The following is a 27,747-nucleotide window of genomic DNA, read 5'->3' on the forward strand; positions in this document are numbered from 1 at the left end:
AGTGGCTGCTGATGGGAGGACCATCTGATCAGACCTGTCAGTCATCATCCTTTCCAGTAAAAAAATAAGTTTGCATGGAAAACTGTTTTTCAATTTATGGGGACTGATGGACAGGTCTGGTCACTTGCTCCTCCATCAGCAGACATTGTTTGGACCGGAGAGCTGTGAGAAAGCAAGAGAATCTGCAGTGCTTACTCCGGTTTCACATTTGCGTTTCAGGGCGCAGCGACGGCCTGTGCACGGCGCAGCTAAGCCCTGCCCCCTGCCACGCGTCCGCCGGTAGCCCCGCCTATCGGCGCATGACGCTGCATGCGTCCTGCGTCCCCTATCTTTATCACTGGGGATGCCGGCCGTGTGCAGTATGCGTTTGGCGGCGCATGCGTCCTTTTGACGGTGCGCCGACCAGCGCCAAACGCAACCTGTTGCAATTCTGTTGCGCTCGGCGCACCGTCAAAAGGACGCATGCGCCGCCAAACGCATACTGCGCACGGCCTGCGTCCCCAGTGATAGGGGACGCAGGACGCTTGCAGCGTCGTGCGCCGATAGGCGGAGCTACCGGCGGAGGCGCGGCAGGGGACGGGGCTTAGCGGCGGCCGTGCGCAGGCCGTCTCTGCTCCCTGAAACGCAAATGTGAAACCGGCCTTATATATTAGTGCCAGAAGATCATGTCCCCAGCACACTTGATAGATGAAGTGGCCAAACCCTTTAAGGAGGATCTCTCCATCACTATGACTCCTAGTGGATCCTATACAGCTATACTGATGCTGTGCAGCTCCATAGTAGATAGCCATGTGGCTTGTGTGCAGTGCTATACATTCTCCACATACACTAATCTGTGTACAATGGAGCCTAAAAATGCCTTTATGTGGACCAAGCAGTGACACTCAACTGCCAATCTAAATAATTGCTGATTGGTTTAGTAGCTTGAGTACACAGGCAGACCACGCTTGTGATGCTCACAGAACGATCTGTAATAGATCCTTCAATACACATAGGCAGCAGTTGTTCTCGGCAGCACAAGTCCAGTTTACGAGGAATGATGAGCTGCTGAGAATAGTGATCTTTTCTTCAAGCCAAAGAACCTTTTCCTTCTGTGAAGGATCGTTGTGGGTTTGGCAGCCTGTTTACACTGAAAGATTGCCACGATACCAGTGTTCTTAAGAATTCTCGTAATCTTCCCGTGTAAATACACCTTTACTCCTCTAATTTCATCTCAGCGGTAGACGATGAACTCACAGAGATAAACTAATCAGCAGTAGTGCTAGAGGCAGAGACCTTAGCGACTAGTCAGGTACCGCTGGAAAATAAAGGCCAGGCTTCCAGTTTTTTTTTTTTTTGTCTTTGTGCTTTTTATTTTAGAATAGTTTTAAAAATTTTGTAACAGTTGTCAAAAAAAAAGTTATAATGCATATGCGTGTGTATGTTGCTGTTGTGAGTCATCAGTTTTCCATCTATCCTGACTGTCAAACAGTAGTTGTTAGTCTTTCAAGCGGATCTGTCACCAGATTTCACAGTGCAAAAGGCAAACATTACTAAATATATCTCTGACCTGATGAGACCGATTTCATTATGCTGACAATCCACATCCGAATGCCTGTATAATCCTTTTATTTTTTTACCTTGTCGGGCCTGATATTGAAATAAGCACTTTTTAGATCTGAATTCCCAAAATGTTTGTTGTAATACCAGGTGTAATATCTTTCTGTGAGGTAAAACGTGTTTTGCCATATTAACAAATGATTTACCTCACAGAGTCAGCTGTGACCCCATACTGTCCTGTCTGTATCCTCTTTTGCTTCCTCCCCTGCCCAGGAGCTGTGGTATGATCAGACCATGTCCCTGTACGGTCAGACACGGCCATTACACAGTACACAGCAGGGGAACATGTATAAGCTTATCTCAGCACAGGAACATTTTATTTAAACCCTTCCAGTTACGGAAATTATCATTGCAAGATCCTTTGATTAACATGTACTTTGCTTGCGGGACAATGACCAATCTGATGTGAATTTTCCAAGTAAGTCCACCAGCCTGATCAGCTAAAATACATCAATGTGCTAATCTATACCGTCTGTACTATAAAATCTGATGACCGATAACAATAAATTACAAACACTTAAAGCTTGTACGTGACTGTGTGTAATATGTATGTGTGTGTGTGCGCTATCACTGATTTACAACCTATAAACTCAGAGTCCATGGATATATAGAAATCGGTGACTTGAGAGGACATGAATATAAAGGAATCCCACTAGTCAGTCTATAGTGCCAGCATGGTGATATTGGTGAGCTCACACGCTCTTGGACATGAGTGCTAATCGTCTGTTTTCCACCATGCGGTCATCTCTTCCTGTCTGTTCCTAAGACATCACATCACAGTGGTATGGAGAAGCATGAAATAAGTCTGCCACAACCAGCTGCTCTCTTCTATAATGAAGCGAGCTGATAAACCCCTCCATCTGCTTGTTATGTTGTCTACCTCCTCACACCTCTCATGGTTTATCCCAGGGCTGTGGAGTCGGAGTCGGTGCTCATTTTGGTGGAGTAGTAGTCGGTATACAATGGACCGACTCCTAAAATATATAATAAATTGGGTACAGTAGTTCAATGCAGAATATGCTGAATATTTTTTCATAGGAATTTGGGAAAGTTATGAAATGTCCTATAAATGGCTGTTCTATTCCTGATCTAAAGGCCCCGTCTCACTAAGCAATCTCGGTAGCGAGATCGCTGCTGAGTCACTACTTTAGTGACGTAACAGCGATCTCACCAGCGAGATTGCTGTGTGTGACAGCGATCAGCGAGCGGCCCCCCTGCCGGTATCGCTGATCGCTGCAAGAAATCTCTGGACATTTCTTTGGTCGCTGGTCTCCCGCTGGCCAGCACACATCGCTGTGTGTGACAGGCGGAAGACCAGCGATCAGGTGTAAAAAATAATAAAAAAAATATAGTTATTCTCACCTTCCGATGTCCCGTTCAGCCATCCCGCCTCTCTCCACGCTCCGGTCCCAGTGATCCTTTGCACGAATGACCGCAAGACTTTGTTATCCCGCGAGACCGTGACATCTCGCGGTCATTCGTGCAATGGATCACTGGGACCGGAGCGTGGAGAGAGGCGGGATGGCTGAACGGGACGTCGGAAGGTGAGAATAACTATATTTTTTATTTTATTTTCTACAGCGATGCCGGGCGCTCGGCATCGCTGTGCTGATCGCTGGTGAAGCTGTCTGTGTGACAGCTCACCAGCGATCACATAGCGACTTACTAGCGATCCTGACACCTTGATATCGGTGTCGGGATCGCTGGTAAGTCGCTTAGTGAGACGGGGCCTTAAGGCTACATTCACACACAGCGTTTTTCGAGGATACATTTTTCAGCTGCAGAAGAAGATCAGCTATTTAAAAAACTGCATCACCTGAAAGCTTTTTGAGCTCATAGATAATTTCAATAGCAAGAGCAGATTAGAAATCTGCTCTATCCATTTATCCATATCTGTCTATCCATATCTTATCTGTACCAAAAAGAATGAAAGCCGGGTAGCCCAGAGACTAACATCAACTGATAGTTGGAATAAATAGACTGCATTCATCACCACATCTTCTTAAGGTGCAGGCTTTATTTTCAAGTGTAGGGGTGTGCAGTATGAGGTTCTGCAGCAGCGAAGGTGTGCAGTATGATATGAGGTTCTGCGGAACAGTATGAGGTTCTGCCCCCCTCAGGTTTGATCCTGGCTGCGCCCATGGTGTGAATGTAGCCTGAGGATCTAGGCTTTGTCTTAGCTGAGATAAGTCATGATAGATATATATATATAATATTGTAGGGATTCAACTCGCTTAGGTGTGACGGGAGACAGCCAGAAGGCGCGTTCCTTTAAAAGTTCATTGAGTTTATTGCTCCATAACCCATAAACCAGCACATAACAGCACGTTCCTTTAAAAGTTCATTGGGTTTATTGCTCCAACCCGTAAACCAGCACATAACATAAGGAATAGCCTTTAGCTCAGGCGAAAGCAAGCATAAGTGTCCATTATTTCAGGCTCAGTCCTGGAGCCTCAGCAAAACACAGGAGGCTTATCCCTCCTCACATACAGCCAATATACATAGGCCTCCCCGTGTCAGCAGCCTCAGCACGTGGTCTTCAGGAGAAGGTAGCACACCTTCTTCCACCTAGGCCTGCCGGGACCTTCCACATAACCCAATCAGATCCATGCGCTCTCCCATGTAACCTACTCTGGTTACCTTAAATGGTCCGTAGCCACGTCCCCGGGTTACATTGCTATGACCTCATCACAGGCCCTTCAAGCATTCGTACACATATACTTTATTATGACACTCTTAAACACACCCCTGGGTGGGTTTGTAGATAGCTCTCGCTGACACAGTGTAACAACAGCTCAGCAGTGCCTCTGCTGGTCAGCACATAAGCAAGCCTTCATCTCAAGGCCACCTACCTTGAGATACATAACGATCCTTCAGCCTCCTATTCCCATTACAACAATGGAGATGACTGTAGGCCCGTCCTGGGACACCCACACAGCGCCCCCTAGCGGACATAGTGGTCACTGCACCACAAAATATATACAGTACAGACCAAAAGTTTGGACACACCTTCTCATCCAGAGTTTTCTTTTCATGACAATGAAAATTATAGATTCACTCAGAAGGCATCAAAACTATGAATTAACACGTGGAATTATATAATTAACAAAGTGTGAAACACCTGAAAATACTGTGTGTCTTATATTCTAGGTTCTTCAAAGTAGCCACCTTTTGATTAATGCTTTGCACACTCTTGGCATTCTCTTGATGAGCTTCAAGAGGTAGTCACCGGAAATGGTTTTCACTTCACAGGTGTGCCCTGTCAGGTTTAATAAGTGGGATTTCTTGCCTTATAAATGGGGTTGGGACCATCAGTTGTGTTGTGCAGAAGTCTGGTGGATACACAGGTGATAGACCTACTGAATAGACTGTTACAATTTGTATTATGGCAAGAAAAAAAGCAGCTAAGTAAAGAAAAACGAGTGGCCATCATTACTTTAAGAAATGAAGGTTCAGTCAGTCCGAAATATTGAGGAAAGTGTCCCCAAGTGCAGTGGCAAAAACCAGCAAGCGCTACAAAGAAACTGGCTCACATGAGGACCGCCCCAGGAAAGGAAGACCAAGAGTCACCTCTGCTGCGGAGGAGAAGTTCATCCGAGTCACCAGCCTCACAAATCGCAGGTTAATCGCAGCTCAGATTAGAGACCAGATCAATGCCACACAGAGTTCTAGCAGCAGACACATCTCTACAACAACTGTTAAGAGGAGACTTTGTGCAGCAGGCCTTCATGGTGAAATAGCTGCTAGGAAACCACTGCTAAGGACAGGCAACAAGCAGAAGAGACTTGTTTGGGCTAAAGAACACAAGGAATGGATATTAGACCAGTGGAAATCTGTGCTTTGGTCTGATGAGTCCAAATTTGAGATCTTTGGTTCCAACCACCGTGTCTTTGTGCGATGCAGAAAAGGTGAACGGATGGACTCTACATGCCTGGTTCCCACCGTGAAGCATGGAGGAGGAGGTGTGATGGTGTGGGGGTGCTTTGCTGGTGACACTGCTGGGGATTTATTCAAAATTGAAGGCATACTGAACCAGCATGGCTACCACAGCATCTTGCAGCGGCATGCTATTCCATCCGGTTTGTGTTTAGTTGGACCATCATTTATTTTTCAACAGGACAATGACCTCAAACACACCTCCAGGCTGTGTAAGGGCTATTTGACCAAGAAGGAGAGTGATGGGGTGCTACGCCAGATGACCTGGCCTCCACAGTCACCAGACCTGAACCCAATCGAGATGGTTTGGGGTGAGCTGGACGGCAGAGTGAAGGCAAAAGGGCCAACAAGTGCTAAGCATCTCTGGGAACTCCTTCAAGACTGTTGGAAGACCATTTCCGGTGACTACCTCTTGAAGCTCATCAAGAGAATGCCAAGAGTTTGCAAAGCAGTAATCAAAGCAAAAGGTGGCTACTTTGAAGAACCTAGAATATAAGACATATTTTCAGTTGTTTCATACTTTTTTGCTAATTATATAATTCCACATGTGTTAATTCATAGTTTTGATGCCTTCAGAGTGAATCTACAATTTTCATAGTCATGAAAATAAAGAAAACTCTTTGAATGAGAAGGTGTGTCCACTTTGGTCTGTACTGTATATATGTAATCGATATTGCATAGTGTATTACATATTTACAATTTATTACAGTTTTTTGTGTTCTAAAGTTATATTCCAATAAATATATCTTATGTTCTATCTAAATTTCTTGATTATTGTTTCATAAAAATGATTTAATGTCTGACGTTCACATTGTACTACAATAAATTTTTCACTTTAAATATAAGCAATATATGTGGGAGGTGGAGTCGGAGTTGCAGGTTTGGCTTACCGACTCCACAGCCCTGGTTTTTCCTCTGTGCTGTGAATAATGCGGTCGGGTTGCATTATTACATCAAATATTTTTAGCAACAGCTAGAATATAACTTTGATGGAGCCGAGTCAAAACCTTATATAAACATTTAATCTTGGGTGTAGATTCTGAAGAACAAATATGTTTTCTTGGCAGATACTGACACAAGTCCTATGAGTCACTGTGCTATTAGATACTGGAAATGATGCCCTCGTTTCCTGAACACTTGAGCAATGCACCCTCTGTTGGCAGAAAACGACATACTGGCAGCTTATTGCTGAGTGATGGTATGGAGCTACATATAGGGGATGGCGACTGTGTGACTTTTTTGCCTATAACGTTTTCCGACAGGACAGAGCTCTATTCATTCTGCTTTGGAAAGCAGAACATCGAATGCAATGAAGGGCAGAAACCAAAACCTAGTCACAAGGCATGATTATGTGGCTGCAATGGAGAGCTGTCAGCTAGTGCTCATGGTTACTATACTCCATCTTATCCTGCTACAAGTCAGAATAATAGATATAAGATAGAAAAAAGGCAAAATAGCTAATACCAAATATGTGTCAGGTTGAAATCTATGATCTACTAAAAACATTTCATCACTTTCTCTTTGCTGTATTTTATAGGCACTTTACTTTGAGAACTTATCAAAGCGGAAAGTTGCCATGGAGAAGAACACAAACCAAAGAAAACTTCGAGTATGTGTGGCAACATGCAACCGAGCAGATTACTCCAAGTTGGCTCCCATTATGTTTGGAATCAAAGCAGAATCAGATTACCTTGAGCTTAGTGTAGTGGTGATTGGATCCCATCTGATTGATGACTATGGGTAAGTTGTTTGTGTTTTTTATCTCCATCCTTACCGCTTTGCTGGAAAACACGGTAAAAAAATGGTGGACAAAGTAGTATATAATATGGTACATGATTAAGACTTAAATGAGCACTCCAGCAGTTTCCCCCACCGTTAGCCATCATTAATATGTGCATTACAAATGTATCGTTTGCTGTCGTCTTCCGTTTCCTGCGCTGCTTCGGTCTTCTGCATCATGTGACAGCAGTTGTGACCAGCCGGCACACAGTGTATTCTGTGTGGACCAGAACTCACTTCCTCATCGGAAGTCTGTGACTTGGGCTGGAGTCAGACTAGTATATGACATTCGATATGCTGATAACCCTCGGATCCTGCTCTGCTGCGATCACAGAGAGGATCAGAGCACAGCTATAGAGTAGTCGGAGAAAGTTATTTCTTCATCTCCTCTGCTGTCGGCGTATATCGCACCGCACTCGGATGATATCTTAGTGCTGTGCATTGTCACTCACTCCCCCCATAGACTTATATGGATGCGAGTGAGCCTAGTCTCGGTGCCCATTGCAGCTTTCTGCCATTGTTCTTGCTTGCCGATTTAGCATGAGAAAATAATCGCAGATGTGAGTTGCCCCATAGACTAACACTGGGCCAAGTGCTAAGCGATGTTTTCTCACTTGGCCGTATTGTACGGTAGTGTGACACCGGCCTTAGAATGAGACTCTCAGACTTATATTAAGAAAAAACTCATGGTGGCACGGTGGATTAGTGATTATCACTGCAGCCTTGCAGTGCTGGGGTCTTGGGTTCAAATCCCACCAAGGACAACATCTGCAAGGAGTTTGTATGTTCTCCCCGTGTTTGCGTGGGTTTCCTTCAGGTACTCTGGTCTCCCACATTCCAAATTTCCAATGACATACCTAGGGAATTTAGAATGATGAGCCCCATCTGGGACAGCGATGATAATGTGTGCAAACTGTAAAGCGCTGCGGAATATGTTAGCGCTATATAAATGAGTAAAATAAATAATGGTTTTAAGTGTGAGGCTGCAAGGAAGAGCTACAGTCATGTGATACATGAGAGGACCTGAGCAGCATTGGAAACTGCAGTAATGTAAGGCACAAACACATTATTGATGGCTAACGGAGTATATATAGGAAAAAGAACTACACAGTATACTTGGGTCTGAAACATTTTGAGTTTTTTTAGGTAATGCAGCATTTCGTGGGTATTGCATTTTTTTCCATAGCCTTCTCTGTAGAATTTCAAGAACTACAGGAAAAGCATAAAAGTTACCAAAATACTAGTAAAACAAATTTAAAAAAAAAACACTAAGATAGCAGCAAAAAAATTTTTGATCCTAAAAATTAACTTTTATTCCAATATTTAAAACCTGGATGATACCAGTATAGGGAACAGGGAACAGGATATTTTTAACATACAAAATATACAATGTATCAGGGCACTACACTCGCCCTAGTGCGTCCATTCCTTGCCGCGGAGGTTGGCACCCTAATATATGCGATGTGGCGCCCCCGCTCAACGTCGGTGACCCTAATAACACCCTAAAAAACCCTAATCCACGACGAGGATACACAAAAAAAACACACAGAATTCCCGAAAAAATGACCCCTGGTGGAGAGACTATATACTGTCTCTAGGAGTGCACCTATTCTAAAACAGAGTGGTGGGTATATGTCCACCCTAATATCTCGTAGTAAAAAATGCTTATGGTTGCAGCTCAAATAGAAACTTATCTCGTAGAAAAAATGCTAAATGCTGCATAGATGACACTGTAGCTTTCTATAAAAAAACGTTTACACATAACAGCAATGCGTAGATCAAATCCAAAAGGAGTTCATCAGGAAAAAATATTTGCTGATCTAACATATCCAAAGGACATAATAGTCCTCAAAATACACAATAGACACAATAGTCTCTTTTATAAGCGAGGATGGCAAAGAACACCATTAAATTCATTCATGGGGTAACCCAGTGACCCAATATACAAATTGCCATCCATCAGTCTGTCAGCATAAAAATTCAAAAAGATACTTATCAGCCATCAGATGATATCGAGCCCAGCCCGACGCGTTTCCCCCTCTTAGATGCTGAGGGTTCATCAGGGGCAAAAGAGCACAAGGGGTTTCATCACCCCAGCCGAATGATCAATGCAGTGTGCGGCATGTTTTCTGTCTCCCGCCGGCTCATATTTACCGCCTTCAGACTGCGACGTCACTTCCGGTACCACGCCGTGATTGTGTGTCATACTTGCAATCATTGCAGTGGGGCGCGCCCCCATACCATGTGACAACAATCATCACTTCCGGTGGCGCATCATGATTACGCACACTGCTAGTGATTAATACACTGGGGTGTAGTCCCACCGCCACATCATGTGACCCTAATCGTCACTTCCGGTGACATGCCCTGATCACGTGTGTCCCTCTCGGCACATGTCAAATCCTCTCCCCACGTGACCACACAGCCGTTGCCCACACTAGAACCACAGTGGGGGAGAAAACCACAATAGGTCACAAAATCCAATCTGTTTCTTGTTCATGGCGGTGATGAGAAACAGATTGGATTTTGTGTTATTGAAAGGGTTCAACCCGTAGTGAGGCAGGGGGATTGGGATAAGAAGATCCTACAACGGGAAACGCGTTGGATTTTCTGGCTGGAATCACAAAGCCCTAAAGGCCTCAATGAAAATTTGAATTTTACTAGTTTCTTGTAGTTAGTGTACCTGATGGATCCACCATGCTATTTTTTCATGCTCTTCCTGAGCAAAGAGATTGTTCTTGGATATCTATCATCTTATTATTGGATCATTTGATTAGCTTGGATACATAGAGGTGTCTCCTGTAGGGGTTAATAACAACATTTTTCATCATGTCTTATTGATGCGGTTTATGATTCAGTAACGTTATTATGGCACACTGACATATTTAAAATGAGGTGTAATCCGGATATATAATTTTCTTCAGGTTCTACTAGCCCTGAATAATGCTGCCTTAGGGTTTATGTATATATTAGCCCCCTTTGCTCTAATACACGCCCGTGGTTAATCCCACTAATTTTGGTGGGTTGTGACCTATTGTGGTTTTCTCCCCCACTGTGGTTCTAGTGTGGGCAACGGCTGTGTGGTCACGTGGGGAGAGGATTTGATATGTGCCGAGAGGGACACACGTGATCAGGGCATGTCACCGGAAGTGACGATTAGGGTCACATGATGTGGCGGTGGGACTACACCCCAGTGTATTAATCACTAGCAGTGTGCGTAATCATGATGCGCCACCGGAAGTGATGATTGTTGTCACATGGTATGGGGGCGCGCCCCACTGCAATGATTGCAAGTATGACACACAATCACGGCGTGGTACCGGAAGTGACGTCGCAGTCTGAAGGCGGTAAATATGAGCCGGCGGGAGACAGAAAACATGCCGCACACTGCATTGATCATTCGGCTGGGGTGATGAGACCCCTTGTTCTCTTTTGCCCCTGATGAACCCTCAGCATCTAAGAGGGGGAAACGCGTCGGGCTGGGCTCGATATCATCTGATGGCTGATAAGTATCTTTTTGAATTTTTATGCTGACAGACTGATGGATGGCAATTTGTATATTGGGTCACTGGGTTACCCCATGAATGAATTTAATGGTGTTCTTTGCCATCCTCGCTTATAAAAGAGACTATTGTGTCTATTGTGTATTTTGAGGACTATTATGTCCTTTGGATATGTTAGATCAGCAAATATTTTTTCCTGATGAACTCCTTTTGGATTTGATCTACGCATTGCTGTTATGTGTAAACGTTTTTTATAGAAAGCTACAGTGTCATCTATGCAGCATTTAGCATTTTTTCTACGAGATAAGTTTCTATTTGAGCTGCAACCATAAGCATTTTTTACTACGAGATATTAGGGTGGACATATACCCACCACTCTGTTTTAGAATAGGTGCACTCCTAGAGACAGTATATAGTCTCTCCACCAGGGGTCATTTTTTCGGGAATTCTGTGTGTTTGTGTTTTTTTTTGTGTATCCTCGTCGTGGATTAGGGTTTTTTAGGGTGTTATTAGGGTCACCGACGTTGAGCGGGGGCGCCACATCGCATATATTAGGGTGCCAACCTCCGCGGCAAGGAAGGGACGCACTAGGGCCTATTAGGGCGAGTGTAGTGCCCTGATACATTGTATATTTTGTATGTTAAAAATATCCTGTACCCTGTTCCCTATACTGGTATCATCCAGGTTTTAAATATTGGAAGAAAAGTTAATTTTTAGGATCAAAACTTTTTTTGCTGCTATCTTGGTGTTTTTTTTTTTTTTTAGAGTATTTGATCCATTATATTTTTTGAGGTTTTTTCTAAAACAAATTTTAAGCATTTTTCATAAAAATTTTTTGAGAATGTTAACATTAAAAAAGTCTTAATTTGTACTTTGCTTGTAGCCAGTAACATTTATTTTTCTGCTGGATGTGATGGTAACTTGATTCTTGTCCTGTTGTCGTTTTTATTTAGCAATACCTATCGTATGATTGAACAAGATGACTTTGACATTCAAGCAAGGTTGCATACGATTGTTAGAGGAGAAGATGAAGCGGCCATGGTTGAGTCGGTGGGACTTGCATTAGTAAAACTGCCAGATGTTCTAAATCGGTTAAGACCCGACATCATCATAGTCCATGGAGATAGATTTGATGCCTTAGCATTGGCTACGAGTGCGGCACTAATGAACATAAGAATCCTTCACATTGAAGGAGGGGAAGTCAGTGGAACGATTGATGACTCCATCAGACATGCCATCACGAAACTGTCTCACTACCATGTGTGCTGCACCCGGAGTGCAGAACAGCACCTCATTGCCATGTGTGAGGACCATGACCGCATCCTTCTGGCTGGTTGTCCCTCTTATGACAAGCTACTAAATCTGAAAAACAAGGACTACATGGGTGTTATCAAATCATGGCTCGGTATGTGCAACAGCAATAGAGCATGCTTACTACTTTAATGGGGACCTACAATTTACTTGCAGATAAATAGCATTACAATAGTGCTTTGCCACCTTAGTGAAAGTTCAACTACCATGAGAAAATGAACTCCTTTCCCATCAGGAGTTGCCGGCTTTGTCACGGGGATGTGCACAGAGTGGCTGCAGTCACCGCTTACAGAACCGCTCTCTGTATTGTGAGTGTCTGCGGTAAGCACGTCCTAGGACATTGAGGGCTTACTGGGCACAGATGTGCTGCACTGATGTATTTTACTACTGTGCCCACCAAGCAGCCTGGCACCAGGGAAATGGTGAATGGTTGGGCAAGGCTGAATTTACATGTTCCCTTTATATGGTATGTTGTAAACATAAAACATTCAGAAACCAGAATTTGTTCCTTAGGCCGTATTCGCACATCTGTGTGTCACAGTCCGAGTACTGAAGGTGATTCACTGACTGGCAGTGGGTCTCCTCACCTTAACTTGAGAACGTCATAGGCATAGTTCTGGTCAGGAGACCGTAGCTGGTCTGTGATTCTCAGTCCGTATTCGGACCATGACACATGGAGGTGTGAATGTGACCTTAGGCTTGACTCACTTGTGCAAATCTTGACCCAAAGCCAAAAGTGAATCCAAAAGAATAAAGAAAAGGCTGACTCCTCTCTTCTGGGATGGATAAGAAAATCAAAGCAAAATCTGCCTCAAAATGCATATGTGATCTCAGACTTGGAACTGTAAATTTATATATTCTTCCACAATTCTCACTAAAATAGTATGGTCGCATAACTGAAAAGTATGTTGAACTGCTTTCATTTGCATGCATAAGGATATGGAAAGGAGTAAGATAAAAGTATGAAATAATTACATTCATCAATATGTATGTGTGTGTGTGTGTGTATATAACTTTTTTTACAAGAACACCTGAGAGTAGTATTTTTTTGTGTGTGTTCTTCACAGGTGACGACGTGAAGCCGTGGGAATATATTGTAGCTCTGCAGCACCCGGTTACTACAGATATTAAACATTCGGTGAAGATGTACGAGTTCACCTTAGACGCTCTTATTTCATTCAATAAGAAAACCTTGGTTCTCTTTCCAAACATTGACGCGGGTGAGTTTGTGGCAAAAGCTTTGTGACCTTTTGGGGTTGTATTGACCTGTTTGGCCGAAAATGTTAAGCTCTTCTATGGTGAGTAATGCGTAATGAAATTCTGCTTGTTATAGGAAGCAAAGAAATGGTGCGAGTGATGAGGAAGAAAGGTGTGGAGCACCATCCTAACTTCAGAGCCGTGAAGCATGTCCCATTTGAACAGTTCATCCAGTTAGTTGCACATGCAGGATGTATGATTGGAAACAGCAGCTGCGGGGTGCGCGAGGCAGGAGCTTTCGGAACACCGGTCATCAATTTGGGAACAAGGCAGACTGGAAGAGAAACTGGTGAGGATATGAGGAATTCCTTAAAAAAATAACAGATTAGTAAAATCTTCCACTTTTTTTTTTTTTCCCTTAAAAAAAAAAACATGGCCTCCTAAGCCTAACACCTACATATTCATATTTTATATATTTTTTTGCCAGTATCTCAAGCCTCCTAAGGCTAAGTGCACACGCTGCGGATTGGTCTGCGGATTTTTTATCTGCGGAACCGCAGCTAAAATGACCTGCGGATTGGCCTGCGGTTTATCACCTCTACAATGGAGGAGATGGTAAACCGCAGCAGAATCCGCAGAAAAGAAGTGACATGTCATTTCTTTCTGCGGATTCAAAACCGCAGCTTTTCCGCAGTTAAAAATCCGCAGCATGTGCACAGAAAATTGTAAATCCCATAGGATAACATGCTACTGTACAAGGTCTGCAGAACTGTTGCAGTTTTGCTGCAGCCAAAACCGCAGCAAAAACCGCAGCGTGTGCACATAGTCTTAGACTGGCTTATTTGGTATGCTTATGGCAAGAAAACATCTGAAAAACCACATAGACTAATATACTAATAAAATCCATCAGCACACAGTGAGATTATTACATTAATTGCACTATCATTACACATATAAAAATGTCAGGTAGTTAACAGTTTTTGATCAAAAACTGTATAGGGAATCCACCAATGGCAAGGTAACCTCATGGATGGATCCTAAATCTAGTGGCTCACCTTTCTTATGTTCAGACAGGTGTCAAATCAACTTAGAAAGGGAAGGATCAGGCATAGCACTAATTTAAAATCGTTCTGCAAAAAGACAGATAAGTGTGCACACCCAGATGGTTATCACATCCCCAATGCACAATGAGGAAATGTGTATAAGGTTAGCCAGCTTGAGGTCAAAGGCTTCTCCCTGCTTATCTACAGCTGTTATTTTACAGTTTAATTATGCGGAACTTGTCTGTTGTATTAGCAGCTTACAAATATTTTTTTCCCTTACTATTTAACAGTTATAAAAGTTTGCTCAGAATCCAGATTACTTCACCTTTCATTGCAGTCCAGGGTGGCTTGAGTCATAGGTGCTAGACATGTTCTTCTAAATGCGTCTTACAGATTTTGTCACAACCTGTTTGATGTTATTTTCAGGTGAAAATGTGCTTCATGTACGTGACGCAGACACAGAGAATAAAATAATTCACGCCCTTCAGCTCCAGTTTGGAAAACGATATCCTTGGTAAGTGTGATGCCACCTGCATATGTTACGGGTACGGTGTTACATCAAAGTAATGAATCAAAATTACTCGGCAAAAAATTACCCTGTATGAAATATAATGTATATTTGACTGACCTATAATAAAGGTTTTAGAATTACGGACTAGATAAAAGGGCAAACAAAAGCAAGATACCTTTCATAGTCCTTTCCTGCTAGAATGAAACCTGCCTTGACACACGTTTCACTACTCTGCCCCAATCGGCATTTCACCATTCTGCTCCCAGTCAAAGGCATCATTACAGCAGCAGAGGACTATGATGGGTAACTTGTTATACACTCATTGTACCTGTATTAATCTTGTTTTTTTGTTTATGGCTGTGATTATGTCCATATTAATTTAGGAGATCTAGCACATTAGTATTTGTCCTCTCCTGCCTATGACAGCCATTCTCACTGTTATACTCATACTGTCACTAAAGTCATATATCTTTTTATCAGTAAAGATTATTTTGTCACAGTCATTATTATTGTGGGCTTATCACCATTTTCTTTTTCCTACTTTTGGGTTTTAACAAAGTTTTGCCACAAAAAACAATATATTTTTTCCCCCTCTTTTACAGCTCAAAAATATATGGTGATGGCAATTCTGTTCCAAGAATTGTAAAGTTTCTCAAATCACTCAGCTTGTCAGAACCTCTCCAGAAAAAGTTTTGCTTCCCTCCAGTAAAAGAGAGTATCTCTCAAGATATTGACCACATTTTGGAAACGCTGTGCGCTTTGGCTGTTGATCTAGGAGGAACAAATCTTAGGATAGCGATTGTCAGCATGAAGGTACATAATTGTGTCATGAAAGTTTGTATCCATGTATATCATTCACAGCACCGCTCCAAATGTCCAGAGATGGGCAGTCTGAGATCGTTATACTCCAAGAATGTTTCCATTTATAGATAAATCTACAGGAAGTGCGTAGGTCTTCAGAGATGGGGTTAGGCTCTTACATAGGGCACTATGAGTCTATGATATAGACCTCTAGGAAACATTGCTTTCTAGAAGAGAACTCTTTCTTGATACAGCTTGCATCAGAGTGTGGAAAGATTTTTGTCAAGAAACCTTTTGTGTAAAATCGGAAGCGCGTGGATGTAAATTATGGACCCATGTAATTCTTTAGACTCCTTATACTGGTATTGTCCCAAAATTTAACAAGAGTTTGTCACCTGTCACACTCCCCCAGTGGTGCATATCATTTTTGTAGACAAATATCAAAAGACTGACACATCCAAACCAAAAACAGGTGTGAACAGCTGCTTACCAAGAGTATCCATCTCCATATATAATTAATAAAGTTGCGCTCTGAAGCTTTATAACATACGAGCATAAAATATATGAAATTTGATTTGCATTGCTGCTCTAGAAAATTAGAAAAATTGAGAATACTTAGCGCATAAATTGGCCAATTCATGTGTACCCAGCAGCCATGATAAGGCGATTCTCATTGCTGGGAACCTGCCTGTGTGAATCCTCTATTGTGCTAAAGCCTGCATCTATATGGGAAGGTAGGATCCTGCTGTAACAAAAACTTGATTCCAGCTCATCCACCTGGAGATCATTCATAAGTAAGATTGCTTAGTGTAGTCGAAACGCGTCGACTGGGTCATGTCGAACATGAACATTTTCTTGTGTACGCACTATATTTTCTTTTGAAAAAGAAACGAAAAATCCAGTCCTGTTGAGCCGAGCTCCAATTTTTTCTAGGATCCTGCTGTAATTAAAAACGCCTGAGGCTGAAGGCTGGAGTGCTCGGGCAGAGACTCCCACAGGCAGGTTGCCATTAATGAGAATTCTCTTATCGTGGCTGCCGGGTAAGCATGAATTGACCAGTTTATATGTGAAGTATTCTCAATTTTTCTAATATTCTAGTGCAGTAATGCAATTCAAGTTTGGATGTTATAGCGCTACAGAGTGTTACTTTGTTGTTCATAATCTTTGTAGAGTTAGTTTTTATTAATTTTGGCTTGAAAGTAGATTGCTAACCTGTTTATCGTAATTCTTAGAAGCCTTAAAAAAAAAATGTCCATTTGGTAAATGTAATGATATGTTAGAGGGAGAATTTGTTGCTTCAAAATTAGCAACCTCGATGAATCCGAATCAGTGAGGTGGCATTTCACAAAATATCAGGAAAAAAATCACTGTGAAGCGCAATATGTATTTTCTATTGAAAACGATAGGCAGTGTATATACAGAGGTTCTTGGTGTGGAACAGCTTGAAAATCCATGTGAAAAATCACTGTATGAATATGCGCAAAGGACTCCCCATGGTTTTGGTTTTATTTATTTATTTTTTTTTTAAGAAAGTCATACCTGATAAAGCTTCTTTTTTTTTTTTTTTTTTTTTTTTATTAACCTTAGGGGGAAATCATAAAGAAGTATGCCCAACCTAATCCTAAAACTTATGAGGATAGAATTGAGTTGATTCTGAAGATGTGCGTTGAAGCTGCATCAGAAGCAGTGAGTCTGAACTGCAGAATACTTGGTGTGGGTGAGTATTTCCCAGATGGATACATAATATTGTGCGAATATATTAATGATAACCTGAGTCCTATAACAAGTACTTTATCACCACCGTTAGGGATCTCCACTGGTGGACGTGTAAACCCACATGATGGTGTGGTGCTTCATTCTACAAAGTTGATTCAAGAGTGGAGCTCGGTTGACCTGCGAACGCCTCTATCGGACACCCTTCACCTGCCAGTATGGGTGGATAACGATGGGAATTGTGCTGCACTAGCTGAGAGGAAGTTTGGCCAAGGCAAAGGAGTAGAAGGTTTTGTCACAGTTATAACTGGAACAGGTATTTATCATAGAGCTCCAAAAAAAGAAAAAATGTGTCTTATGTCTTCGGCTAAGTAAACAGATTCAGTAACCTGTTACCAAAAAAAGTTGTGCAGACTCCACTTTTTTGTCCAACTATACATTTTTATTTCATCTGGATCCATTTTTTTACGTTGAAGTCTGTGGAAAACTGATCTGTGAAAAAGACAATAGTTTTGTTTGATTTGAAACTGATCAAGTTGCATTTTGTTGCAGTCGCCGCACCGTCAAAATGACACATGCAGAGGCATCCGCATACATCGGCATGGCCTGCGTACCCAATGCTAAAGATGGGGTACTCATGCCGACGGCAGCGGAGCTGAACGGAGGAAGTCCGCATCCTCTCTAGTGTGAAACTAGCGTTAAATGTTAAAAAAAAAAAAAAAAAAAAATCTAGATTAAATCAGTGTTTTTTATTTTTTAAACTGCCATAAGTTGTCTGCAAAACTTATTTTGTTAACAAATTGCGGCTGGATCTCTTATAACTGATGATTACTGGACATGTCGGCATAATTTGGAACAACCCGACTAAGGCGATCACATTTCTATTGGATAGGTGCTAACTTGTTGATCTGTGGGTGTCTGACTGCTGGGACACTCGCTGTTCTACGTAAAGGGTCAGTGAAGCATCTATCCATATTCTATAGGACTGCTGGCGATGGCAGAATGCTCTACTTTGCTATCTCGGGTAGTCTCATAGAGAATGAATAGAGTGGTGGTGCTATTTCATTCAGATGCTGCTTTGCAGAGCCATGGTTTCATGATCATGGGGGCCTAGCAATCTGGCTCACACTGATCAGCAAGTTATCAAACTATCCTATGGTGGAGGGATGTCTTAGCAATGCTTATAGTGTGTCCTTTGAAAATAAGCAATATTGTAATATATCTTGTGAAAGAAATCTGCTTTTACATTGATATAGGAGATGACAGTTGGTGCCCATAAGTTACTATGAGAAGTAAGGAGAAGCTTGAGGCGGACACAGACATTCTCGTGTAATTTACCTGAACCGACGCTACAACTCTCCATAAAACTTTGTATGCATCAACTGCATCTCCGTATTGGGGAAAGTCTGCATTCACCGAAGACAGATTTTAGAGAATCTGTCACCAGACCTTAGCTGCCTAATCTGTGAACTGCATAATGTAGGAGCTGAGTCCCTGATTCCAGCAATATGTCACTTACTGTGCTGCTTGCTATAGTTTTGATAATCTCCTGCTGATATAAATGATTTTTATCACTAGAGGACTAGTAAACCTGCTGCCATGTAGTCCTCTATATTTATGAGCTTGGTATAACCCCGCCCTTACCACTGACTGCTTTCTGCCTATGCACAGTTTACAGAGAAAACTGCTGCTCAGTGATGTGGGTGGGGGTTTTATACAGAGCTCAGCATTCAGAGAAATGCTAAATCTGCAATAAATAAGTGGTTTTATCAAAACTGCATCAAGCAGCCTAGTAAGTGATAGATGACTGGAATCTAGGTCTCTGCCCCTACATCATGCTGCTACCAGATGGGGTAGCAAAAACCTGATAACAGACTCCCTTTAATTGTGAATTGATCATTTTGAAAATGAAAGATAAGTCGAAGAGGAGAAAGATTTCTCTGAGATACTTACAAAGTTTATTTTCATGTATATTATTGATTTATGAAGTACGAATGAAAATGATGTTGACTCTTTAAAGAGTTAGTAAGTTTGTACCTTGTGCCTGTATTCTGTCCAGACACCCCCCCCTCTTTAGACGGTAGTCTCTGGACTGTGGACTATTCTGTAGCGCTAATCTCCCGCAGTGCTGTAAAAAGTGACTGAACCTGAAGAACCAGCAGGTAGGAGGAGGCTCGTGCCCACAAGGGCCAGACAGCACGTTACCATTATGTGACCGCCATCCGCGCTCCCTGGAATCACTGCTCTGATAGCAGGAGCCTGGCGGCATTCTGCCAGAACAGCCAATGTAACATCCTGGAGTTACAAGGTTTTACGAGATATGGAAGGCGTACAGCTTACTAAGCCACGCACCTAGAATACCGTAAAAGTAAAGAGCTTTCATGTCTGAATGTGTTTGGTTTTTTGCGTCTTTCTCCTCCCCTTTTTCTAACTTTTTTTTTTTTTTTTTTTTTTTTTTTTTTTTTTACATTTTCCAACTACTTTTTTGTTTTGTTTTTTTTTGTGAGGAAAGTTGTAGTTTTAAATGACACAACTTATTTTCCCATGTGATGCACTGGAAAAAATATAAAAATAGCCTTATTCCACCATGGGTTTTAGGGTTTTGTTCTTACAAAAATAACAGGGCAGCCAGGCGGCTGTGCAGTCGGTGAGCCAAACCTCGGATGCCTCCATTTCCCCGACTCCGACCCAAAGCCTAGATCCTTAGATCGGGAGCACAAAAGACATTTTATAACTTTCCCATATTCTGATAACATTTACAGCACGTCCTGCATTGAAATACTGTACCCAACTTATTTATTTTTTTGTTGGGGAGGGGGGTGTTTTATGTAGTAAAAACATTTCCGACACACAGGTTTGTTTTGGCAGTGTCTGAGACCCATAATGTTTCATGTTTTAATTTTTCATTCAATTGAGCTTGTTTTTTTGTTTTCTTTATGGCTAGCTAACAGTTTTTATGATTTTGGGATACATAAGATGCTCTGATCAATTCTTATTGCATTATTTGAAGGAGCTGTGTGACCAAATAAAATATGCCTTATGTTTTGGATTATAGGACACCCAGTTTTTTGTTTTTTTTACCCTCAAATTTGGGAGGAAAATGAAGGGTGTGTTCTATAATCCAAAGGTAGCTTACCGGGTTGGGGGGCTGCTGCGGTGGAGCGTTGTCACAAGAGGCGAAGGGTCGCTGCGTCATGAGGCCGGTGGCGGCAGGAGTTGGGCGATTCTGCGGGACCAAGGTTGAGTCCCGGCACTGCGGGCCCTGGGCTAAGATGTCGACACTGAGTGGAATCCTCCTTCCCATTGACTTCCCTGCTGTGGGCTACAGGAAAATGGCCGCCAGACCTCAAAGCCTATTGCCCATAGCATCACCCCACTCCTACTAGCGCTGGCCTCCTGAAGCAGCGACACTGCCTCATGTGATCACCGCCACCAACCACTACCGTAAAAAGGGATTATAGGATGCACGAATATTTTATTTACAATATTTTTTTTTCCTCCCCGAAATTTGGGATGCGTCTTGTAGTCCGCAAAATACAGTATTTCTTGCTTTTTAAATTTTTGTTCTGACTCTTGCGGTAAAGGTTAATTTTATATTTTGCTCAGATTTTTACAGGTGCAACAATACCAAATGTTTTTTATTGTATTTATGGGGGAGAATAGGATAATTTTGAATTTCAGTATTTTTATGCCTTTTAAAAAAGAAATCTGTAAGGTTTCTTGTGGAACGTGAACTGCGATCCTTTTGTTTTATATACTATAAGTAAAACCACAGTAACTATGACTATTGACTGACTTCACCGTAGCACTAACATGGCAGGCAAGTTGGATGCGCTGGGGCCATGGAGCGGCACACGCCTAACTTAATTCAGGTGTTTGTGACCAAAGGGGAATGGAGAGGTAAATCTGAAAATGTAGCAAGCTGTATGATACATTCATTTTAGTACAAGTATTAAGGATTTATTATGTGCCCACTTTGGATTGTTTCTTGTCTTCCAAACAGCCCTAAACACGATTTTTATCTGGTGAATGGAGCTGCATAGAAGCAATTTCCTCCAAGGACTGGGTCCTCATTGAGCAGTTCTCGTAAATGCGTATCTGTTCTGTGTTTTAGGTATCGGAGGAGGAGTGGTCCATCACAATGAGCTCATACATGGCAGTTCGTTTTGTGCTGGTGAGCTGGGACATATCATGGTGTCATTTGATGGCCCGGAGTGTATGTGCGGCAGCCATGGTTGTGTAGAAGCCTATGCGTCAGGAATCGCCTTGCAGAGAGAGGCAAAGAAACTGCATGATGGTATGTATGTGACCACCTTCCTGCAGATTGCATGTCTGTCGCTAGGTGGCGCTGCAAGTGTGCTTTTCCACTGTAGTTGCACTGCATTGTAACCTGTTAGAGTAAAACATGGTTATTTTAGTCAACTTAGTCACTAGTTTTTCACAGTTCGTCAAGAATTAACTTTTTTTTTAATAATTTTAATGTATTATATGATAATGTTTGATACCCTGTTTTCTCCTCCAGATGATCTGCTATTAGTAGAAGATATGTCTTTGAAGAATGATGAGTGTGTTACCGCTGTCCATCTTATCCAAGCAGCTAAACTGGGGAACTCTAAAGCAAGCAGTATTTTAAAGACAGGTATTGACTAATCTATAAGGATTATTTTGCGTGTATTACCTTGCTTATCTCAGTATTGCATTGATATGCATACAAGTTGTACTGGTCAGTAGCCCTCGATAGAATTGTAACAGAAGGTCAGCTCACCTGCAGGATAAAGATACTTGTGGTACTGCAAGAGCCAGAAGAAAGCAAGATTCCAGCAAAACACTTATTGCAACATATTGAAAATCCATGTAGAAAGAATCCTTCCACCATCATAGAATAAAAGCATATACATTTCAGACACTTTACTTAGTCCATAGCCTTATTTCTGTAGGGCAAAGACGAAGGATGGTGTCTGAAATGCGTTTGCTGTTTTCTATGGTGGTGGATTTTTTCTACATAGGCTTTAATATGTCCACATTTACGACACTTGACAAGTGGAAAGGCATTAAATACAAGAGTTAGGACTGTCCCACAGGGGTTGCCGTGACGTGGCGGGATGGCTTCTACATTCTTTTGATCAAAATTATGTTTACTAAATACCCTTATTACTATTACTACCTTCATGCAATTTTTGCAATTTATTTTTTACTTTTTTATTTTAGGATTTTTGTTTTAATATGTCACAATAACTGTTTTTAAAGGGAACCTGTCAGCTGGATTGTGCTCAGTAACCTACAGACAGTGTCAGGTCGGCGCCGTTATACTGATTACAATGATACCTTTGTTGATGAAATCCATCTTGTGGTTGTTGTGTAATCTGTATTTTCAGTTTGTAGTCAATGATATGCTCGTGCTCCAGTGCAGCCTGTGGGGGTCTTCAAGTGATGCACTGTTTAGCGATTCATGTGCATGGCTTCTGACAGGTCACTGATCCCTCAGTGACCTTCCCCCATTAAATAATATATATATATATATATATATATATATATATATATATATATATATATATATATATATATATATATATATTCCTTTGGCAGGCGGCGGCGCCTGCACTGCAGCATGATCGCATCTGTAATGTGTATTTAATTTTTTTTTTTTCTTTCATGGTATCCATAAATTCATTAAGAAAAAATCCGTTTGATAATGGCACTGGCCATTAGCAATCCAATAGCTGCTATTGCACAGGCGCCAGTGGCACTATCTTGCTGGAGAAAAAAAAAATTGCCTCCTCCAAGATGGCACCACCTACGCAGTAGCATCTATCGGGTCGCCGATAGATGCTACTGCGCAGGCGGCGCCATCTTGAGTTGTCTCCACCAAGATGGCGCAGGCTACGTTTGCACAATAGCATCTATCGGCGATCCAATAGATGCTACTGCGCAGGTGGCACCATCTTGGAGAAGGCAATTTTTTTTTTCTAGCAAGAAAATAATAGTCTTGTCCAGGTGTTTTATTAGGCCATATAGTTAGATCTCAGGTTTTTTTAAGCTCAGAATCGCTACCATAAAGTGACTCTTGCTGTAGTCCTCCTAATCTATCAATGGAATTACATTTCTTCTGGTGAGGGTCTCTGAAGATAGACCTTCGGTGATCAGCTAATTGCCTGCAGGTTTTAATAAGAGAGAAAGCATGTAAAATGCACACCAATGAATTAAAATAAATTAGAATAAAATATAATAATAATGGAGAAATAAAATAGCCAATATTCAATGATGTGTCAAACTGAATGGCGAACCATTCCAGTGAAGTGTGCCCAAAAAGAAAAGACCCTGGACATGACCTAAAATTAATACATCATAAAAGGATCCAATATAAAGGGAAGATAAAATACCTTTATTACAAGAATACATATATAAACAATAGTTCTTGAAAATGAAGTTGCACGGACCAAATGGGGCGTTGAGATATGTGATTAATAGTCATGCAAAAGTCATGTCCAGGGTCTTTTCTTTTTAATAAGAGATAACCAGTTAAAGAATATATATTTCAGTATTGTAAAGCAATCCTGTTAATTTTTATTTATTTTTTTTTTCTAACAGCTGGAACAGCCCTTGGCATCGGGATTGTGAACATCCTGCACACAATCAACCCATCATTGGTGATACTTTCTGGTGTTCTAGCAAACCAGTATGTAAATGCAGTGAAAGAAGTGATACGCCAACGAGGCTTGGCCTCCGTCCAGGATGTCAATGTCGTGGTGTCAAACTTATCTGACCCTGCGCTTCTCGGAGCAGCGAGTATGGTGCTAGACTATACCACACGTAGGACATATTAGGCCGTCAGTGGATTATGTGATTGTAATAATTACACTACTGTGCCAAGACAAGAAGCCTAAGAAAAGTTGGCATATTTTTAGATGCCGCTTTTTTTCTGAAATGGTTTCAGTCTAATATTTATGTTACTATTTTATTTGTACATTACCAAAATTTGCTAATGTTTGTTTAGAAGAAAACAAAAGTTTTGCCCTCACTGTTAAGCAAAGATTCAGCCCTTGCACATAGAGGAATTTGGTGGCTTCGGTTGCATTGAGTTAGTCGATACACTTTAGGGCATGTGAAAAGGACTACAGTTTTATCTCTCAGAAACAGCGCCACTCTTGTTCATGACTGTCTGCTATTACATCTGTCTCATTCACTCATGTATAGGGCTGAACTAAAATAAAGTGGTACTGTTCCTGGAGGGGAAAAAAAACTTTGTTAATTGCCCATCTCTAGATAATATTTAGCAATGTAAATGTTTGTTTTTGTTTTTTTCATAGAAAAGGCCAGCACGGTGGCTCAGTGGCTAGCACTGCAGCCTTGCAGGGCTGGAGTCCAGAGTTCAAATCCCACCAAGACATACTGATAGGGAATTTAGATTGTGAGCTCCATCGGGGACAGTGATGATAAATATAAATTATATTATATTATTAGAATATAACATTTTCTGAACCTTTGTCAGAATCAAAATAGGTTTGAGTGGACATTAATCTAGCTTTTTGTTTTTGCTGTTTAATGCTGTCATCTAGGGAGGTTTTTTTCCTAAACACAATCTGCGGCTGAAACAAAGATATTCTTCGTTATTACAAGTCCACATTGTACTTCGTGTTTGACTTGAATGCTGAAAGAAGTAATTCCCTGTTTTTATCACGTCGGATGTGGTGTTATTTTTACATATCTTTCAGGTCATTGCTGTAGGTGTAATGCCTTGTGAATCTGCCAGCATTTTTGCACAGTGTTTGGGAGAAATCCATTTACAATCACTGTGGCCTCTTCCATGCTAGGATCAGCACCAGTTAGTTATTAGTAGGATGTTTCAAAAGAAAATGTTGAAATACGCCAATTTTACCTCAAGGACTAGAGTAACACTTAAAAACTGTAATTTGGAAAATCACCTTTTTCTGTTTATTTTGTAATTTAGTGTAATTAGTATCCATGGTTATTATATTTAGTGTAGTATAAATGTTTTAGTGTTCTAATATATTTAAGGTGTAGCTCTACTTTCTCAGACACTTCATTGGGGACACAGGAATCATGGATTATATGCTGCTACCTGGAGCCTGACACACAGAATATATCTTAGAAAAAAGCCTACTCCTTCCTAGTGGCCTACACTTGATCAGCCGACACCCAGTTTAGGTTAGTGTCACGTTGGAGGCAGACAAGGTTCTACGTTTTAGGCCTGTCTTGTCCTTAGAACTTCTGTCAGCATTGCAGATTCCCCAGAGCACCACATATACCATCCAAAGAAGCTTTTCTCAACATTCTGCTCTTCTAACCAATTTCTTGGTCATTTAGTTTAACAGCAGGACTGTTTGATCTGCAGTTCAGAAGACTTTGGGCCTTTCTGAGTAATTCTTCTGACTAGGATTAGGGAACAAGGGCCTTAAACGTCATGTTTTTACCGTTTCTTTTAGAAAGCCTCTTTTCCATGTGTTAAGACGTATGAGCAGTGCTCCTATGACGTTATCCTCCTTTTAAATTTTTGCAGGCCAATCTTGAGCCAAGGTTGACTCTTTTGTGACAGGTTTCTGCCTTGTTCAGCAGATCTTGACTTGTAGGCCATAGGTCAGGATTGCATGCCTGGGCAGGGCAAACTCGTGGCCACGATATTGGCCTTCCTGCATCTGGGGGTTATACAACCTTAATCTAGTCTTGGATGCGCCCTTCAGTCTTCTTCTTTCGTGCCAATCAGAGATATCTCTGAATTTCGATTTTTCGTCAGGATGTTGTTTTATTCCTTATGGTGACCCCTTCCATTAGGCTAGGGTCCGAGTGGTGGATCTCACCTGTCCCATTCCAGCTCTGTGACAGACATTATTCTGCATCCAATTTTTTTCCTTAGCGTGTTCTCCACGTTCCACCTTTAACAATGAGATTGCTTTCCTTCATTTAGGGATTTTGCCTCTCCCTGAGTGGTTTTTACACAATCTAGCATAGTCAGAGCTATGCAGCTCTTCTTGTCTTGCATAGCTCTGTTCGGATGTTTTGCTGGTTATGCCTGGTATGCTCTTGGAGCACTCTTCTAGGGTGACCACTGTTTACTTCTTTTGATCTGCGGAACATTGGACTTAGTTTAGACACCACGCCACAGCTGCGTGTCAACTGGCCAGGTTTAGGCTGTTGGCAGGGAGTCGGCTTTTTTCTAAGATGTATTCTTATAGAGTCAGCCACCAAGTGGTAGCATACAAGCAATGGTTCCTGTGTCCCCCAGTTAAGGATACGAGAGAGAGCGTTTTTATGGCGAGTACCAAAAATCTTTTTCCAACAAATTTTATTTTCTATTCTCCAGTGCCTCTAAACTTTGGCAATTTTCTCCATTACACTATACAAGGTCTGTTGCAATGAAGCAGTGGTGACAAAGGTGGTCCCTTGCACATTGCATTGCTAACCCTTCTGGGGGGTTGATAAATTGGGCCTTTTGCTTTTTTAGTATTGTATTTAAGTACAATATGCATTATTGTTTAATTAACAAATGGGAACATGGTGGCTTTAATTTTGCCACATTCCAGCTGCTTTGTAGATTTTTATTTTATTTTTAGTGACTAGGTGCAAGATTTGTTGTAAAATGTAGAACATTCTACCAAGACATGAGTGTAGCACTGGCAGGGATGGTACATTTGAGTTTCCTTGTTTAATGTAATGTTATCTCCTGTACATTCCTCCTTCTTTCATGATACTGTATGACATCTCTATGTGATAACTATTATTCATAGGTATTTATTGTTCTTATAAAGCCTTTATTATTTTATAGCGCAACGTGACAATAAAGAAACCAAATGGATCTCTGTGTGTAGTGTTTAATTTCATGTGATGCGTTACAGTGTTGGATTTTCCTTTGTGCTCCATTTTTAACCCCTTGCTGCAGCAACAGCCATTTTAACGAATTTGACATGTCACTTTTTGTGGGCAGAGCTATTTGATACCTTTACTTATCGAAGTATTTAAACCGGGATGATGTGGGGGTATGACCTACCTTGCTTTAGAGTACGTGAAAAAAAAAGCACCAGACTTGTGGTGCACATTTCTAGCACAAGGTGAGCCAATTAATAGGTGCTATAAGCCTTAACCCCTTTCCAACATCAGGGGTAAATGTACGCCGATGGCAGACACCCTCCCTTTAATGTGGGCTCCGGCGCTGAGCCCACATCTTTTCCGGCACATGTCAGCTGTTTTGAACAGCTGACATGTGCCTCTTCACATCCACGGGTGGAATCGCAATCCACCTGCGGTTGTTAACCCGTTAAATGCCGCTATCAAACTCTGACAGCAGCATTTAAATTGCACTTCCACTAAGTGAGCCGAAAATCCCGCACATCGATGACCC

The 27,747-nt window shown here is 41.6% G+C and overlaps 1 protein-coding gene across 2 annotated transcripts in view; it reads left to right on the forward strand.

Moving 5' to 3' along the window:
- The window catches only part of GNE (glucosamine (UDP-N-acetyl)-2-epimerase/N-acetylmannosamine kinase), a 76,884-nt gene extending 49,680 nt beyond the window's left edge, over nt 1-27,204 (forward strand). For both annotated transcript variants that reach the window (XM_073549646.1, XM_073549647.1), the window contains exons 2-12: nt 7,073-7,275; nt 11,771-12,222; nt 13,196-13,348; nt 13,462-13,674; nt 14,795-14,882; nt 15,482-15,692; nt 17,268-17,397; nt 17,488-17,709; nt 21,508-21,690; nt 21,916-22,032; nt 23,982-27,204. In XM_073549646.1, coding sequence (XP_073405747.1) covers nt 7,073-7,275; nt 11,771-12,222; nt 13,196-13,348; nt 13,462-13,674; nt 14,795-14,882; nt 15,482-15,692; nt 17,268-17,397; nt 17,488-17,709; nt 21,508-21,690; nt 21,916-22,032; nt 23,982-24,217 — 2,208 coding nt within the window. In that variant the 3' untranslated portion in view covers nt 24,218-27,204. The remainder of the gene's footprint in view (nt 1-7,072; nt 7,276-11,770; nt 12,223-13,195; nt 13,349-13,461; nt 13,675-14,794; nt 14,883-15,481; nt 15,693-17,267; nt 17,398-17,487; nt 17,710-21,507; nt 21,691-21,915; nt 22,033-23,981) is intronic.
- The last annotated feature ends 543 nt before the right edge of the window (nt 27,205-27,747 follow it).

This window comes from Dendrobates tinctorius, unplaced genomic scaffold (assembly GCF_039654945.1).
Source record: "Dendrobates tinctorius isolate UK_male_01 unplaced genomic scaffold, ASM3965494v1 ptg000160l, whole genome shotgun sequence".
Taxonomy (NCBI): Eukaryota; Metazoa; Chordata; class Amphibia; order Anura; family Dendrobatidae; genus Dendrobates; species Dendrobates tinctorius.